The following is a 20,365-nucleotide window of genomic DNA, read 5'->3' on the forward strand; positions in this document are numbered from 1 at the left end:
TCTTAAAAACAGAAAAATATTTAACTTTTCCCTGATGATTACCAAATGTATGGTCAGTTGGGTAGTTTAGGTTTTATACATATGTCAAGGAATATCTAAATAGGATATATCTGTGTCCATAAAACCCCCAACACACTTCCACAAAGTTCAGGAACAAGGTAGTTTTCAGGGAAAAAAAAAAGTTCCTACAAATTCTAGCACATAACTTAAGAAAACTGCATCCCATCCTGTGGCCATGTTTCATTTGCTAGTCATTCTTCTTTTTTCTCAACTTCTGAGGATCCCAGAATGATGTTAATAGCTCATTACTGCCTGAGACATGTGTCCCCTTGAAACATATTTCAAAAGGTTACTCTTGCCTTTACTCCAAGAACTAAGATCTCTTAATCAAAGTGCAAGCCCACATACAATATCATGACAGAATATTTTAAGGCAAGGGAGTCCTTGTATCTCTTAGATCATATGGAGCAGATGGTTCTGGAGATGGAAGTGCTTAAAAACTTATGCCAGTAACTATAACTACGAAATGCAAAGAAAGAACACAAGAGGACAAAGAGAAAAATCAACAAATTAACACTTATTTTAAAAATTTTATTGCAATCTGAACATAAATTCTACCCTCATATGTTTTTAGCATATGACTGATTCTAAAGAAATATTTTTAAAAAATATATTTTTAAAAAAAAAGAATTGTAATACAAAAAAAATAAACATCTCCAAACCAAAAAAATCACTAATTTATCCTTGAAAGATCTTTAAATCCAAAATAAATTTCAGTAGGCACCTAAAATAGCAGAAAAACAACAATGGTAGGGCTGAGGATATAGCTGAATAGTAGAAAGCTTAACTAACATGCACAAGGACCTGGGTTTGATCCCTAGTACCACAAAACAAAAACAAAAAGACTACAAGGCTATTTTCTTTAAAGGTCTCATCATCCTGTTCTATACTATTCCACCAGCTAAAGAATAAAATACTACTATAGCTTTACAGCCCTAGAATCACTATCCTGCTAGTTTCAGGGTACTGTCTTTGATGTGATTGATCAAATTATTTTAGGGAGATATCTGTAGCAGTAACAGGTAGACAGCGGAAAAAAGAAAAACCCTTGAGAGCTGCCCCTGGGTTGAGAAGATAATGCCCCCAAGCATTACCACAACTGTCTTCTGTGATAATTTCAGAAAAGTAATTTTTAAAAGATTCACAAAATTAGATTTTCCTATAACCTACTTTTATGATAAATAAATATACAAATGCACTTCTATATGCAAACAAAGACATTTTCAAATATGAGTCTCCTGCTGCAGGAGAAAGGGAATGTGTACTGACATAGAATATTCTCTACCACAGTTAACAGAATAAATCTTTTGAAATACATGGTTCTAAACATAAAAATCACAGCCTACGTGGTATATCATTTATCTTATTTTATAGAGAACAATTTAAAAATAGATGATTTTAATATGCCCTATTGAATTAAATATGTAGCATATGTTTTATTAAATATTATATCACATCTATACCTACTACAGAATTCATTTTGGCATATTAACATGACCATATATATACATATATATTCTTACTATACTGAAGACCTATCTTTCATTTGGATAATGAGTGATTTCCTCAATACCCATACTTTTAGATAAAAAAGCAAGTGAGGAGGCACAGTCCCTGAAAGACACTTTACCTCTGCAACTTTGAGAAACTCTGAGATTCTTGTCATCCTAGTTAAGAACTTCTTATAGATGTCAAGACCTTCTTTGCACTGGTTCTTTTTCATATCAAAATATTTTTCTGCCAAAAATAAATATAAAAATACTTGTATTCACATCAAAATATAACACTTAAAAGGAAAAAAAATTCAGTAACAGCTCCAAAAATATCATATAGGTCTCAAAGGATATACCCTACAACAAAAACATCAGTGTTAAATTAATTTAGCTATTTAAAGCAAATTAGCCAAGAGATGCTATTATATTAAAAAGAGAAAAATACTTGATTTTACTCATATTACTAATTTGTTCAACAATACTGCTACTCTCAAAATTTCCTGGGTATACATTTCCATGTATATGTATCATACTTTAGTACACATTAAAAAGCACTAATATTTATACAATTATTTTTTCTAACAGTGCATTTGTATTAACATACTAAATGGCAACTTCACCATGTTCAAAGTCACTTGGAAAGCTCATTTCACTTTAATGTGAACAGCACTAACAATCTTAATTTATACTAATCAGAGGGTAGAAGACTATATTTTTTAGAACTTTATAGAAAAGAGCAACTTACATTTCTCCTTATGAAAAAATAGGCCCAATTTTCCTAGCCTTGCAGATTAAAGCATCTCTGAATAAACTTGTTTTAGTGTAGTTTATCAAAATTATATTTAAATAAATACTTCTAAAGAGTGGATGGGGAAAGAATGAGCACACTGGAATAAAAATACTTGACATCTTGGGGCTGGGGATGTGGCTCAAGCGGTAGCGCGCTCGCCTGGCATGCGTGCGGCCCGGGTTCAATCCTCAGCACCACATACCAACAAAGATGTTGTGTCCACCAAGAACTAAAAAATAAATATTAAAAAAAATTCTCTCTCTCTCTCTCTCTCTCTCTCCCTCCTCTCTCACTCTCTCTTAAAAAAAAAAAACAAAAACAAAAACAAAAACAAAAACAAAAAAAATACTTGACATCTGACACCTAATATTTTGGTATTCTTTACTGTTATTTTATTATTTCATCCAAATCACACCAAAATAAATGAGCATTTCTAAGCAAAAAGTACCTGCATTCCACTGAATACACAAAAAAGCACTACAAATTCCTACCATACCTCAAAGTAAAAGGCAACCATAAAAATAAATGTTTAATGCATTAAAAATAATTATTCATTTTTAAATTAAGTATATGGACCAAAGTATAGTTCAGTGGTAGACAATGTATAGTATTCAAGATGCCCCAAGTTCAATCCTCACACAGCCCTGCCCAAAATTAAATAAGGGGTGGGGGGGAGTCAATTTTACAAAGCTGATTATGGAATAAAATATGAGGAAATAAGATTAAAATATATGCCATAAAATTTACTATCTTAAAGTCATTTAATTTTTAATGGATTTCTTTTTTATATTTCTGAAATACATAAAAATACATAAAGAAATACAGATACAAAGTTCAATTGGCATAGCTTGTAATTCCAGTTAATCCAGACGCTGAGGCAAAAGGATCACAAGTTCAAGACCAGCCTCAGCAATTCAGCAAGGCCCCAGACAAAAAGAAAAAAAAGGGGGGGGGAGGCGTGCAAGGGGTTGGTAGGAATATAGTTCAATGACAGAAAGCCCCCTGGGTTTAAACACAGTACTACAATATACAAATATATACAATCTAAGGTCTTCTAGCTGAACATTCTGGTTATAAAAATATGAATTTAATAACTTGCACATACAATCAGGCACAGACTTTTCTACAAATAAATTATAATGAATAAACATATTGCAATGAATTTTTAGGCAGCTTTAAGTAACAACTCAGTAAATATTATTTATTCATATAACAAACAAAATATTATTAGGCTACAACAGTATTTACCCAACAGATTAATAATTCCTTCATTGTATGCTGCAAATAGTCTAATGGCATCTTTGAACAGGAGCATGAAGGCAGCATTTATTACCCCATTTGTAAGTTCATTGCTATTAACCTGGAGGAGAAAATGAAAATGATATTAGCTAATTTTATGTTTTAAATGATAATGACAAATAGACTCCCTTCAAATTAAAACAGCAAATTCAAACATTTAGGCATATTAGAGAAAAAGTGTATATTTGCTTTCTATAATACATACATTACATATGAATTTGCTAACGTGAACTTTCTGGATTTCTTACACTTAGAGTTAACAAGCCAAAAAGTGTATATTTGCTTTCTATAATACATACATTACATATGAATTTGCTAACATGTGAACTTTCTGGATTTCTTACACTTAGAGTTAACAAGCCAAATATAACAAAAATCTTAGATAAGGATTCAGATTTACATAAAAAACACAAGCAAACAAAACTGAAATTTTTGAACATTCATTTTTAGTTCAGAAATGTGTCATGTGGGAAAAAGTAATGTCATTTACCCTTTAACTTTTGAAATTCCTAGATTATATTTCAAAAAAGTCTTTTAAGTAAAAATGTATTACATTATGTACTTTTAACAGCAACATGGAGCCCATTTCTAGATAGAAGCTCATAAAAGACTTACTGAATTATTTTAAATAAGTATTAAATGGCTACTATAATCACCACAACACTGAGTAAAGGTAGACAGAAGATATGTATTTTCTTTTTAAGTGTATCGTTTCCCAGTATTACAAACTAACTTCATGTGGTCACTGGGAGAATTAAGTGGTATCATGATTAAGAAGAATCTACCACAGGAGTTGACAAAAATAATTATAATGAAACAAAAAAAAGTAGTACTAATTTATCTATCAAGAATACTGGAAATACCTTTATTTTTTATTCAAGGAATTGATCAAATGGATAAACCAAGTAAATTGCTACATACATTATGATATAATACAAATTTGAAATGTAATTTTATATAGATATCCAATAATATAGTAAATGAAAAAAACATTGATGGTTGGCCCCTTTAAGCCTCTCTATATAAACCAAAATATTGTTTTGTAATTATGTCAATCTTCTTTGTCTTCTAGAACAGAAGTCAGCAAGTTGGGGGTAGGGTCAGACCGTGAATGTTTTAGACTTTGTGAGCCATCCAGTCTTTGCTATTAACTATTCAACTCTGTTGTTAAAATACAAAAGCAACCATGAACAACATGTAAACCAATAAGTCTGACTATGATCCAGTAACACTATGAACACTGAAATCTGAAATTTCATATACTTTTCACCTACCACAAAATACTCTTTAAAACTTTTCAACCATTTAAGTATAGAAAAACAATTTTTATCTCATGTGCCATACAAAAACAGGCAGCAGGCTATTGTTTGATAATCCTGTTCTAATTTTGAAACACAGGATTCATTTTTTTGAACACTTAACTATGTGCCACACATTCTTAGGAAATAGGGATACAGCAGAGAACAACACAGTCCTGCTTCCTGCCTAAAGAAGCTTGAAGACTAGCAATTAATAATATAAAGGAAAAAACAATTTCATCATGAAATCATCACAATCCCATTCAAGGATTTGCCTTTAAGCAAGTCTTAAGCATGTCTTAAGTCAAAGGCCAAAAAGAGAGAAGGGATGGGGGATATATCAAGGAAAGAAAACTACAGACCAATATCCTTGATGAACATAGATCCAAAAATTCCTAATACAACTTATTAAATCAAAGAAGGTGGTGTATAAGGGCTGGGGCTGTAACTCAGTGGCAGAGTGCTTGCCAGCACATGTGAGGCACTGGGTTCAATCCTTAGTCGCATAAAAATAAATAAAGGCATGCTATCTATCTACAACTACAAAAAAAATTTTTTTAAGAAATTTTTGAACATCCATTTTTAGTTCAGAAATGTGTCGTGGGAAAAACGTGTGGGGGTCAACATCATAAAGATACAGGAAAGATCAGTGCAGCGGAAAGAGGAAAACAAGAAGTAGAGAGTATGGATGGAAAGGGGAGGAAATATGGAATGAATTTAACAAAATCATGTTATATGCATATATAAGTACACCAAAGGAAATTTGTTTATGTATCTGTAGAAAGTACCAAACAAATTATTTATTTATTAAACAAGAAAAAAATCAGTAAAGTAGGGGTAAAAAGAATAAGGGGAGGGAGGAGGAGAGAGAAGGGACATAAATGGGGACTGAAAATCAAATTCTTTGCACATATGATTTTGTCAAAATGCACCCAACTACTATGTATAACTATAATGCTGTATTTTTTTTAAAAAAAACTTAGCAAGTCATATTTAACAACACATAAATATTGTACATTATGACCAAAGTGGTTTCATTCCAGGGATGCAAAGATAGTTCAAAAGATGCAAATCAATAAATGGAATTCACTACATAAATAGAATTAATGACCAAAACCACATAATTATCTCAACAGATGCAGAAAAAGCTTTCAACAAAATTCAGCACCTATTTGTGATGATAATGATAATAATACCGAAGAAACTAAGAGACAAAAAGAAGTTACCACAACATTATAAAGGCTATATGGGACAAACCCAAAGCCAGCATTATAGTGAACGGAGAAAAACTGAAAGTATTTCTCTAAATCAGAAACAAGACACTCTCAACACTCCTATTCAATATAATTACTTGAAATTTTAGCCTGAGCAATTAGGCAAAAAAAAAAAAAAAAAAAGAAAGAAAGAAAGAAAGAAAGAAAAAGGAAATAAAAGGAATACAAATAGGTAGGGATGAAGTCAAATTACCACTGTTTGCAGATGTTAGGATCCTGTATTTAGAAGATCCAAAAATCTCCAGTAGAGCTAATTAAAAAATTCAGTGAAGTAGCAGGATACAAAAATCAGTAATCTTCCTATATACCACTAATGAATCCACTAAAAAAGAAATCAGAAAATAACTCCATTCATAATAGTCTCATGAATGATTGAATACATACAGACATACATACATAACCTAGGAAATCTAACCAGTGAGGTGAAAGACTTCTACAATGATAATTATAGATCACTGAAGAAAGAAGGTGAAGAAGACCATGAAAGATGGATAGGTAAGAAGAACTGATATTGTTAAAATGACTATATTACCAAAAGTGAGCTACACATTCAATGTCACCTGCATTAAAATACCCATTAGCCTTCACAGAAAAACAGTACTAAAATTCATATGGAAGAATAAAAGATCCAGAATAGCCAAAATAACTTAAAGCAAAAAGAGCAATGCTAGAGGCATCACAATGCCCAATTTTATTTTATACTAGGAAAGGTATAATAATAAAAACTGCATGGTACTGGTTTAAAAACAGACATATAAATAAATTGAATAGAAGACAGAAAAACCCCACCCACCCAGATACAATCACCTAATCCTTGACAAAGGTGCCAAAAACACTGGAAAAAGTCTTAACAAATGGTCGTGGAAGAAGTGAAAATCCAGAGGGAGAAGAAGAAACTAGATTTCTATCTGTCACTTGATATAAAAGTCAACTGAAAATGGATCCAAGACCTAGAAATTAGACCAGTAACCTTGAAGAGGAGCAGAAAACATAAGGTTCAGTATTCCAACATATTGGTGCAGGCAACAACTTCCTCAATAGCATTCCTAAAGCTCAGAAAATAAGAACAAGAATTAACAAATGGATGGCATCAAATTAAAAAGCTTCTGCACAGCAAAGGAAACCATTAAAAGTGTGAAAATGGAGCCTACAGAATGGAAGAAAAATCTTTGCAGACTGTTCTTCCAACAGAGGATTAATATTCAAAATATATATAAAAAAAACTTAAAATCAACACCCAAAACCCCCAAATAATCCAGTCAATAAATGGGCAAATGAACTGAATGGATACTTCTCAAAACAAGAAATACAAATGGCCAACACATGTATGAAAAGATGTTCAACATTTTTAGCAAACAAGGGAATGCAAATCAAAACTTCACTGAGATTTTATCTCTCTAGTTAGAATGGCAATCATCAAAAATGTAAGTAATAATCAATGTTGACAAGGATGAAAGGGAAAAGTAACGCTAATATGCTGTTGGTGAGACCAAATCAATACAAGCACTAAGGAAATCAATGTGGAGGTTCCTCAATAGACTAGGAATGGAACCACCATATGATGCAGCTATACCATTCCTCAGTATTTACCCTGAAGAATTGAAGTCATCATGCTAAACAATACACGCATATTCATGTTTATAGTGACACCACTGACAACAGCCAAACTATGGGATCAGTCAAGGTATCCATCAATGGGTGAATGGATATAGAAAATATGGCACATATATACACAATGGAATTTTATTCAGCCAAGAAGAAAAATAAAATTATATCATTTGCAAGAAAATGGATGGAACTTGAGAATATTATGTTAAGCAAAATAAGCCAAAGTCAGAAGATGAAGGTTCATGTTTTCTTTCATCTATGGAAGCTAGAGAAGAAAAAGGAAAAGAAAAAGGCGAGGGGGATCCTCATGAAAATATAAGGCAGACCAGCAGAGGAAGGGGACCAAGGAAAAAAGAAGGGGAGGGAAACGGGAGGAAAGTACTTGGGAATGAAGATGACCTAATTATGTTACATGCATGTACAAATATGGAACAACAAATCCTGCTATTATATGTTATTATAATGTACCAATAAAAATTAGAGGGGATAGGGATAGGGAGAGGGAGAGGAAGAGGTAGGGAGAGAGAAGAGTTGAAAATGCTAACTTCTAACATAGTAAAAACAAATGACAATGCTGGCAACTTGGTTCAGATAATGGTTATTTAAATAAAAATTATATAATGCCCTTTTGGGGTAATACATAATGAACTATTATACTATTTGAACTTTATTTCTGACAACTGTCAACTTACAAAACAGAAGTAAAACAATAAGGTAGCTATTCATAAAGAAAATCATTATGCATTTTTCAAACCCAAAGCCACTACCAAAATAAAGTACATTTTCAGATCAATCCCTTTGTCTTCTCCATCACTTTATTTAGCTTATACATCCTAAAATTCCAGAGCTAGAAAAGAAGCACCTAAGAAATTAGAGTAAATCTAAAACATAAAAATGAATAGGAATTTATCTAGGGATATTTATAGAAAATCTTTAGCCAAATAGTGTATTATACTATGAAAAAGTAAAGTCCATAAAAACTTGAGAAAAAAAATTGATCAGTTACAATGATGTAATATTTTAAATCTTAAATTACAAATGTATAATCAACTTACATTAAAATCAAGGAGTGCATCCATTTGATTTTGAATAATTGGTACAGTTTTTAAGAGTTTTTCTGTGTTCATTGTTCTCATAACTCCATCAGCCCTATATGAAAGAAAAGAAAAAAAAAAGAAATCAATTTCCTATTAAATCAAATTTTAAACTCCCATCTGGGTCTATACCTAGAGAATAAATTTGCTACGAAACGTGTCACATTTTTAAGTCACTGTACTTGAAACTTCAAGCAAGGATCATACAGAAAAACACACACACACACACACACAAAAAGTAACACTATATATCTCCAATATTACTGTGTTCATTTAAAAGCAAAAAGAAAGCTGTAAACCATGAGACTTAAGAACTAAAGTTTATATTCCATACCAGGAATATACTTTTCATAGAAGGAAACCATATGCTCTCCACAACCACTTGTGTGTGAAAGATAGACTTAACCAATTAAAAAAAAAAAAAAATCATTTGCCTCACTATGGAGCTGTTAGTTTGGATGTGAGATGTCCCCAAAAAGCTCACATGTGATAAAATACAAGGTTTAGAAGTGAAATGAATTGGTTATGAGAGCTTTAACCCCATCAGTAAATTAATACACTGATGGGATTAACAGAGTGGTGCCCAGAGGCAGATTATGGTTGGAAGAAGTAGGTTACTGGGGACGTGTCTTTGGGGTATGTATTTTGTATCTGGTGAGTAGAGTCTTTCCCTCTGCTTTCTGATCATCATCTGAGCCACTTGTCATTCTGCCAAACTCTTCTACCATAATGTTCTGCCTCATCTAAAGCCCCAAGGAATGGAGCTATCTATGAACTGAGAACTCTATAAGCCCCCAAATAAACTTTCCTCCTCTAAAATTGTTCTTGTCAGGTCTTTCAGTCACAGCAGTGAAAAACCTGACTAAAACAGGATTTAAGAGTTGAACTCAAGTCTTCGAACACTGCTATATTCAAAGTATTTTATTCAAGATCCAAATAGCTTATAATACAGATTATAGCTAAAACCCAATCAACTACAATCCAGATACCAGAAAAAAACAAAACAAAACAATTAAGCTATGAAAAGCAACAATAGTGCTTCACAAGAAACAACAGTTTAATAAACACTGGACTGCTTTAGTTAGGCTGCTACTAACCAGTTTTATTCTGAATAGCCTTACTAATATAATGCACTAACCCATCCATCAATGGTTCAAAACTATTTCCTCTCAAGTGGTATACTACCTAGGTTGGTACCAGATGCTAGAGTTTGGGCTGAGAATACCAATCTCTCTTTGCAAGCCGTTATTTTCATAAACATCACACTCTCATTAGTTACCATCAGTTCCCTTTTAATTCTCCCTCTCTTCTTGCTGAAGTCATTTTTTTAACCTTTTGATCTTTCTCTAATACAAAAAACTTATACATTGGTTCAGTATTTTTGGTTAACTTCAACATCTACACAAACAACCAATTCAACGTCTTGATCTCAAAGTTCCTCTACAGCATTCCCTATTCCTATAGATCCTTTCTATCCCCAGATAAACTACTCTACTCCTCAGCTCCCAAATTTTAAAAAGACAAAACTCAGACACCTTATTCTACAACAATAACCTTACAGCTGCTTTGGTCAAGTATCCCCAAACCAAAAACTATTTGACCTCATCAAAAACCCCAATTTATTAACTCTACTACTATCCACATTGATCCCTTCTCATTTTTATTTTCTTCATGTAGCTTATTATTCCACAGATCATTGTTGTAAACACTTCCTTACAAATATTCCTAATTTTCTTCCACCTGTCTTCTTCACTGCAGTCATCTGGCAAATTGACAATCCTGGCTGAGCAAACATTTAACTTATCCATGCCTATACACACACAACTGGGTGCTGGTAAAGAAAACCACCCAACAGCGAAAACTGGCAAAAATGAATTCATGACCATCAACCTCTAATAGGTATTCAACATTGCAAGCAATCCTCTTAGTCTGCTCTAGTGAACTCCTGTTCTACATACACTCATAGCTACTTCTCCTACTTCTATATCACTGCCTACTCACACAAACTCTTGAATCATAATTCCCAAAATACTTCATTCAGAAATAAACAACAAAAAGATACTGTCAGGTCTTCTTGAAACCCAAACTATATCTATTTGGTCTCCTCTGTTGTAATGGAGGAGGTCTTCATCTATCAAACAGAAATACCACTTATGCAGGTGTTTAACATCCCATTCTGTCCATTGGTTGTCCTTTCTTTAACACAGCACCATTCAACAGAACTAGCTGTGATGATGAAATTGTTCTATATCTGCATAATTTAATACGGTCAACTGACTAGTGAAATGTGGCTACTAAATATCTGAAATTTGGCTGATTCAAGTGAAGAGATGCATTTTTATTGCATTTTTAGCAATTTAATTTTAATTGGCTTATGTACCAAACAGCCAGTGCAGCTCATTAATCCTTTTTTAAATACTAGATCGTCCCTGTGGTCACACAAACAAAAATTCTAGGACCACTAATCACCATTCCTTAAACACACATACACACTCTCTTTCTCTCTCCCTGTCCCCCCACTAATCCCTATTCCCATCTATTTGCTACTCTCCTAGAGTCAAGCATGCTTATCAAAAGAGTTCACACTTCACCTTACATTTATTTTCCAGTTCATTCCAATATGAGCCTCCACTATGTAACTTCAGTTAAATCTCTAGGGCAGAAACTCTGTTGCCTCTCCTCATTTCTTTATGTACTTATTTACTTTTTGGTGGAACTGGGGATTTAATTGGGGCTTCTCACATGCTAGACAAGAGGTCTATCACTGTGCTATATCTCATCTAACCAGACTTCTCAGCATCATTCAAATGCCTCCCCACCCCCACCCCCACCCCCACCCCCACCCCAGGCTCTTTCTTTCCTTCTTACAGAACCCAGGGCCTCATGACACTAGGTAGACACTCTACCTACCCCTGAGCCATCCCCAACTAAAGTTTGCCTCATTCATGAAATATTCCTTTCCATCCACTATATCTCTCTCTTCTTGCTTTCTTCTCATTTCACTATCATTTAGTTCAATGTTGTTTTCTGGCTCCCCATCCTCTCTACCCACCCTCTAAAAAAGAGATGATGGTGTACCTAAAAAAGTCATTCTGGGCCCTCTCTTCTCATTCCATATTTACTTTCCAGGTTATAAGTCATTCCTAAGGTTGAAATTACCGAAATGCCATTAACACACTCATATTTCCAGAATGCCTTAGTTTTAAGTTAGTTATATCCAACGGCCTACTTGATATTTAAATCACATGCATCTCAAAGATAGTATTTCCAAACTGTCCTTAATTTTTCTTCTTCTTTTTTTTTTCTTTTTTTGTTGTTGTAGATGAACACAATACCTTATTTTATTTCATTTTTTAAATTTTTATATGGTGCTGAGAATTGAACCCAGGGCCTCATATCTGCTAGGCAAGTGCTCTACCAATGAGCTACACCCCTAGCCCCAGGTCCCTAATTTTCTTTTATCACTAGATCCTATACTACTCTCCAAAACCTTCCCAGTAAAAGGTGTCATCTTCACAGTGTCTTATTCCAGAAACGAGGGAATGTTTTTGACTCCTTCCTTTCTCATTAGCCTCTGCATTTCTTCCCAGAAAACTTTAAAATTCTTCAAGTAAGAAAAATCTTAAAGCTATATATCATATGCTCATATCAGATTTCAGAGAAATTCAAATACTTAACAAATCTAAATATTTGGATATGATTCAGACCAAATCCATGATTTCATATTTCATGTATAATATAAATTTTTAATTTCATTAACAGATTGTAATTAAATTTGGATAGTTGATTACCAAATTTAATAAAGCAGTATACTATAAGTTTGGTTTCTATGTCCTATTAAAGACAACACCAGAATTACTCTTTCTTTTGCTTATACAACAAAGTTTTGTCACTTGGGACACTACCAATTTAGACTACAAGGTAATTCAGTATAATTCAGGATTCGATACTACCAAAAAATAGAATGTAAAAAAAAAAAAAAAAAAGAAAAGAAACAAACAAATATTTAACAAACAATTGAAAAACTAAATCCACAGGCAATTTATTGGGTCTTTATACACAGAACCATTTCATGTACTGTTTATAAACACATTTGCTCATCTTTGTGAAAACTATTAATATCTACTTTGACAAGTCCTGAAGCTATAAATATAAAATTACGTTTTCTCATGAAGGTGACAAAATATACTAACAACCAAAAAAGGCTTTCTCAAAGAAGTGATATTTGAATAAATATTTGCCAGAAAAACAAAAGGTAACTTACAGGAAAAACAAAATACATGAGTCAAAAGCCATTTAACCATTTATATTGGTAATTCATTTTGGTTTTTCAATACCCTATTATTTCCATTTAAAAGACTATGCTGGTTTCTGTCTCATTTTTAAAAAATGAATCAATGTTTACATATAAAATACTCAATCTATAAATATATCTGACAAAAAACATGCATAGGTCATTGATCATTTAGCTTGCCCTTAGCTAGCTTGAAAGATAAGAGCCATAAAAATAAGTTAAATTTGATTACATTTTTAAAAATTTGCTGTAATTAGTTATACATGGCAATAGAATGCACTATGATACATCATACATAAATGGGGTATAATTTCTCATTCTTCTGGTTGTACATGATGTAGAATCCCACTGATCATATAGTTATATATGTATGTAATAATTGTAATAATGTCTGATTCACTCTAGTATCTACCTTTTTTTTTTTTTTTGTAGTGCTGGAGATCAAACCCAGGGCTTTGTGCATGCTAGGCAAATGATCTACCTTAACTAAGCAAGACACTACAACCCAAGATTTTTAAACTTAATAATGTTAAACAAAAAGAGGAAGAAATATTTGTAATCTGGCAATTTATTTTCCTAATACACCAAAAGCTCGTTTGGTGAGTGTTTATAATGTGCTGAGTAGCATATATACTATCTCATCTAATTCTCACAAAAATCCAAATGGATCAATACTATTCAAATCACCACTGTTTTATAGATGAAATGACTCAAGTTTAGATGAAGGCTTCACAATCATGGAATCACATACTACTATGGCAGAAAAGGGTTGTGTGCTAAGAAATTGATCCTTTAACCCTTCAGGCTCAAGCAATCCTCTCCATTTATCTGAGTATCCTATACAACCAATATCAGTTTGTGTGTCGCCATGTGGAAAAAAAAAAAAAAATCACACAAGTTCATGGATATATTAATAAAAGATCATTGATTTTAGGAAACATGCATCAAAGTATTAAGAGCTATAAACTATAAAAGGGCCTGAGATGTATAACCCAATCTCAAAAGGTTCATTAAAAGAAGTACACAAACATAGAGAATATAATTAGGGCAAATGCTGGCAAAATGTTAAAAACTGGTGATTCTGAGTAAAACACACAGAAGTTCTCTGTTATATTCTTGTAACATTTCCCAGGCAAAATTATTTTAAAACAAAGATTTTTTTTAAGTCGGCAAGCATAAATTGTGAGGCTGGGGTCATAGCTCAGCAGTAGTGTGCTCGCCTAGCACGTTTCAGGCCTTGGGTTCGGTCCTCAGCACTACAAAAAAAATAAATAAATAAAAGAAAGATATTGTATCCAACTACAACTAAAAAATAAATATTTTTTAAAAAGCATAAATGGTATTTTTAAAAAGAAAATATTTATTCAATTTACCAATATAAAATGTATACCTAATAAGATACATTTTCTATGAGGATGGTATTATAAAAATATTGGTAACTGTATTTAAGTCAATAATTGCTGGGCACTGTGTTGCATGCCTTTAACCTCAGAAACTTGGGAAGCTGAGGCACAAGGATCACAAGTTGAAGGTCAGTCTCAGCAACTCAGTGAGACCCTGTCTCAAAATAAAAAAGTGAAATGGCTGAAAGTATAGTTTAGTGGCAAAGCAACCTTGAGTTCCATTCCCAAGTACACCCCTTCACAAAAAAAACCCCACAATAATTTCACCTAACTTTTATAAAGGGAAATTTCGATATTTTCTATTAAAATGTTAAATGTATATATCCTGTGACTCACTAACCCTAAAAATTTATTCTATAATAAAATTCACTTAAAAATACACCCAACATGTTAAAGGATGGTCAACTCATAGCTTTTATAAGACCAAAAAATGAATGATCAAATGTACATCTAGAATATAATTCTACAACCATGCCAATGAATGAGTTTATCTCATTTTAATCTGTGTGTACGGAGGTTAAAAATGTCAAAAATACATAGTAGGGAGGAAGCAATATTCAAAAAATATGATCTAATTATTATATAATTTTCTATGTGCTTCATATATTTATTTCTATTTGCACAAGAAGATTAGATATGACAAAATGTTAGCATTTTCTGTAAGTTAAGTTGCTATCTGAATTTTTAAAGTTTACTATTTTTATAAATGTAAAAAATTATCTTAAGCTGACAATGGTACATGCCTGAACTTTCAGCTAACTAGGAGGCTGAGGAAGGAGGGTCCCTTCAGCCCAGGAGTTCTAGGCCAGCCCAGATCCCGTCTCAGAAAAAGAAAGTTTGCTCTATTAGATATAAAAATTCTCAGTCTTTGAAATCTATAATTATCTTAACCTGTAAGTATCATAAAGATCAGCTTTACTGAAAACACTCTATAGTGAAGTATTAATGCATGGCCCAACTAGAAAATGGTTTAATGGATAGGATCCAGGGATAAAGAACCAGGCTTCTAATATGAACCTCTCCACTATAATCTAAAAAGTGCCTAAACAGATGAAGTAAAATCTGCAGAATTTTGGTAAATGCCAAAACTAAAAATCACTTTTTCATTAATTTGGGATTAATTACAGAATAACTGAGTTCTGCTTTAAAATTCTTACATAACTAAGAATGTGCTAAAGATACTTTTCAAATCACCACTGTTTTACAGATGAAATGACTCAGTTTAGATCAAGACTTCACAATCATGGCATCACATACTAAAATATTTTTATTAAATTTTTCACTTCAGTTTAATAATTTAAAATTTCAAGAGAAAAATTTAAAGGAACATAACAATTGCTTAGATCTTTGGGATGTCTGAGTTGTAGGTTAGCTCAGAAAGGCATTTACCAGAATATTTTTTGCAGATGCCAAAGTCCCCTCAGGACAGGCCTTTGTAGCTAAAAGGCTCAACACTACCTCGCAAGAGTACCTTTCGAAAGTGACTGGGGCTGTAGATCAATGGTACAGTGCTTGCCTATCATATCCTGGTTCAATCCAGGATAAACAGGGAGGGGAAAAAAATCTATTTAGAAAAAAAAAAATGCCATCAGATATTAACAGTATCTAGGAAAAATCTGTATATACCAGAGACATTGATTATCATCATTTTTATGACTAGTTCATGTACTAAGATTATTATTATTTAGGATGCAGCAAAAACTAAATTCATCTTCTGCATTCAAGATTAAAAGAATCAAAACAATATTGAAAAAAAGGACACAGTTGGAGGACTCACACTTTCTAATTTCAAAACTCACTACCAAAAAAAATATAATCAAATTAATATGATACTGGCATGAGGATAGTCATATAGATCAACAACAGAATTACAAATTCAGAAATAAATCTTTACATTTATGGCAAATTCATTCTCAGCAATGGTGGTAATATGCCACCAGTACCGTCACACCATGAGAGAATAATCTTTTCATAAAATTGAACTTACACAATTTTTAACTCATGCCTCACACTATATATCAATATTATTTCAAAATAGGATTAAAAACCTAGATGTAAAAGCTAAAATTATATCTTAGAATAAAACACAGAAGTAAATCTTTGTGACCTTGTATTAAATAATGTTTTATTTTACATGATGCCAAAGTCCAGCAACCAATGGAGAAAAAATTATAAACTGAACTTTATCATAATGAAAATCTTTTGTTCTTCAAAGGACACCATCAAATCAATGAAAAAAACAAGATACAGAAGGGAAGAAAGTATTTGCAAATCATATGTGATCAAAGGACTGGTATCTAGATAGTCCCAGAATATAGAGCAGTGTCCTCTTATCCACATACAACAAATCCCAAAATACCCAGTGGGTATCTGAAACTACATATAAACCCTATATATAACTATAGGTAACTATGCTCACTATTATTAGCCATCAGGGAAATGCAAACCCCAAATCATAAGACACAATTGCACATCCAGTAGGATGGCTACAATTAAACAAGAACAAAAATCAAAAGCCCAGAAAATAATGAGTTTTGGCAAGTATATGGAGAAATTGGAAATCCCACTCTCTAATAGTGGGAATAGTTCAACTGTTTTGAAAAATAGTTTGGCAGTTGCTCAAAATGCTAAAACCAGGAGTTACCATATAGTCCCAGCAATTCGACTGCTACATTTACACCCAAGAGAAGTCAAAAGATAATCCACACAAAATCTTGTACAATTATGCTCCTAGAAACATTATTCCTAATAACCAAAAAGCAGAAACTCCTTGAATGTCTATCCACTGATAAACAGAGAAAAGATATGGTATTTATCAATGAATAAATACTTCCTGGCTACAGAAAGATATGAAGTTCTGATATATGCTACAATATTACACCTAAAATATATTACGCTAAACAAAAGAAGCCAGACATAAAAGACCACATATTGATTAGCTCAATTTATAAGACCTATCCAAAACAGTAGATTCATGGTCACCAGAATCTGGGGGGAAAGGGGAATGGGAAATGGGAAATGACTGCTAATGGGGTGCTGAAAATGTTCTGAAATTAAATAATGGGGATAATGTCCAGAACTTTGTAAACACATTAAAAAACATGAAATCAGAGATTTTAAAAGGGTTATTTTTATATTATGTGAACTATATCTTAATAAAGCTACTATAAAATTTTTTAAAACTTGAAAAATCCTTCTACAAAAATTATTTGTCATCCTTCTTCAAAGAAAAATGAATTTCATCTTTCAAAACTAAATCCCACATTCCATAATCTTTAAAAACTCCCATGTTTTTTACATTAAATATTCAAATTAATCAATTAATTCAAAAAAGAAAGCATAACTCACCCTCTCTTCACTTTTGTGAAATCAAATGCAACTTGTCTGTATGAAACTGCTTTTTCATTTAAATATCTACTATACCGCCTAATGAATGTAGACATGTCATATCCTGTAAGAAAAGAAGGTTTTCATAAATGATTAAAATCTCAATTTGTCTATAAAACTCACTTATTCAAGTTATAATGTCTTGATAATACAAATCAATTTAGTAATGTAAATTAAGTAACTAATGAATAACATTTTCACATTAAATTCTGTAAGAATTCACTTTTTTTTTTTTTTTTTAATTCAGTATCGCTATTTTGTCCAGACAGGCAACAAACTCATGATCCTCCTATCTCAGCCTCCAGACTGCCTGGGATTAAAGGCGCACATTACCGTGCCTGGCAAGAATACATATTTTTAAAATCAGGTATGTAATATGCGACCTGAAAAGCTCTTTTCACTAAATTTCACTAAAATAAGAAGTCTGTTTCGCTTTTGATCCACATTCCTATTCCTTATCCAACAGAAAGTGGAAGAAAATGTTTCTCTTACACAACTCAATAACCTCACAATTCAAATTTAACATCCTTTAGAACTGTAATCCCATTCCTCAAATTACCTAACAAATTTTACAATTTTTATACTTGAAGACAATTTCAATCCAAGATTTAAATCTTAAAAAATATTATCCTTACAGAAAACTTGAACATGAAGTTTTTAACCTTATAAATTTCCATGGAAAACCTTTATTTTCTCTAGAGATACCATTCCTGCTCCCCTATATGAATATTTTCAATGAAACCTTCTAAATGAACACAAATCTTTCTAATATTTTTGCTTCATCAAAATCACATCATTTGAAAACTTTAGCATCATAAAATGTCATGTTATAAAAAATCCTTTTGTTAGTTATTGCATGACTTGAGAAGTCCATTTTAACCCAGCTAATAAATTTAACTGTATTTGATCACTCCTGCTACTTTAAAAAGGCAATACCTGAAAACAACTGAAAAATGAGACTAGATTTAGCAATGGTCACCACTTTGTTCAACAAAAATTTATTGAATGCCCCCCATCCTGCACGCAAAGTCAGTGACCTGACGATCCACTGGAGAAAAATTAGTGAATAAAAATTTTTAAAAGTACACTTTCCCCATCTGGCCACATACCTCTAGTGCACATTAATGTTAAATACTCATGTTCCTCAGCTCTTTGGTTCATATTATTTCCTCTAATCTATTCTACTCCATCCTCTCTGGTAGGGGAAACATCTTTCATCATTCAAGGCTCAGCTTCTTTGGAACACTGCTTAACTGTTCTATAACAACTCATTCAAATTATAATGTCTTGATAATACAAATCAATTTAGTAATGTAAATTAAGTAACTAATGAACTGCCTCGACAGTATTCTTACTCCAAACACAACTGGTAGCTATCAGTAGTACAACACGTCTATTCTACTCACTAGAGTACAATTTTATTTCTATATGCCCAGTGAATATTTAATATAGCAGAAAATACAACAGCAATCAAGATTTCTTTTCAAAAACACCACTAAATTACATGTTTTTAAATATTATTGTTTTGTCTTAACAATCTCTTTAAAAATGAGACAAAATGGTTTAATACACATGTCCAAGTAAGGTTCTTGTGTATTATTAGCTACTAATTTCCCATTTCCTTATTGATAAGGTTTTAAGGACAGTTTTAAAGGCCTTTTCTAGAGCAGTGGTTTGCACACTGTTTTCTACAGACTTTTAAAGTTCTAAAATAAGGAAAGTAGCAGCAGAAATAAAAGGATAAGTAGGGAAAGAAACAGTTTCTTCCATTTTCCCCAAATCAGAGAAGCCCCATATTTATTTGTTATAGATTCCTGTTTTGTGGGTAAGATTTCATTTCAAAAGAGGGATCTATTGCTTAATTTCCCCCCCTTTTATACCTCTTATTAAAATAAAATGAATTGTGTAACATGACACATTTACCAGTATTCCAGAATCCAAGTAGTATTTCCATTTAACTATGGAAATACTATGAACTATGTGGCCCCTAACATAAAACACTAAATCCCAATGATTTTATTTCTACAAGACAACTATCGCAATCACTAGAATAGTCTCAATGTCTTAAGACTTGGTTTATTCTGATCCAACTTGACCAAGTTGTACTTTCTTTATATCATACATTTCCCCTGCTTAAGCCAATTCACTTCCTCATCCATTCTCAAAGACTAACACAAGTCTCACCTTCCCTAAAAACATTTCCCCCAATTAAGTCTCACTTTAATATTCACAAATCATTTGGTATATCATTTATACAGTTCATCCTAGAGCTGACATTCTATAATGCTAATAGCCTAGTTTTGGAGATAAGTACAGTAGATTCCATTAAGACAGAATGGGCATGGATGGCAATAACAGAATATGG

General features: G+C 32.4%; 1 protein-coding gene across 13 annotated transcripts in view; it reads right to left on the reverse strand.

Annotated features, from left to right (window-relative positions):
* Picalm (phosphatidylinositol binding clathrin assembly protein) overlaps positions 1–20,365 on the reverse strand; it is a 100,386-nt gene that overhangs the window by 42,578 nt on the left and 37,443 nt on the right. For all 13 annotated transcript variants that reach the window (XM_026384669.2, XM_026384667.2, XM_026384668.2 and 10 more), the window contains exons 4-7: positions 17,962–18,064; positions 8,878–8,971; positions 3,592–3,703; positions 1,691–1,797 (exon numbers count right to left, since the gene is read on the reverse strand). In XM_026384669.2, coding sequence (XP_026240454.1) covers positions 1,691–1,797; positions 3,592–3,703; positions 8,878–8,971; positions 17,962–18,064 — 416 coding nt within the window. The remainder of the gene's footprint in view (positions 1–1,690; positions 1,798–3,591; positions 3,704–8,877; positions 8,972–17,961; positions 18,065–20,365) is intronic.

Source organism: Urocitellus parryii, chromosome 4 (assembly GCF_045843805.1).
Source record: "Urocitellus parryii isolate mUroPar1 chromosome 4, mUroPar1.hap1, whole genome shotgun sequence".
In the NCBI taxonomy this organism is placed as follows: domain Eukaryota; kingdom Metazoa; phylum Chordata; class Mammalia; order Rodentia; family Sciuridae; genus Urocitellus; species Urocitellus parryii.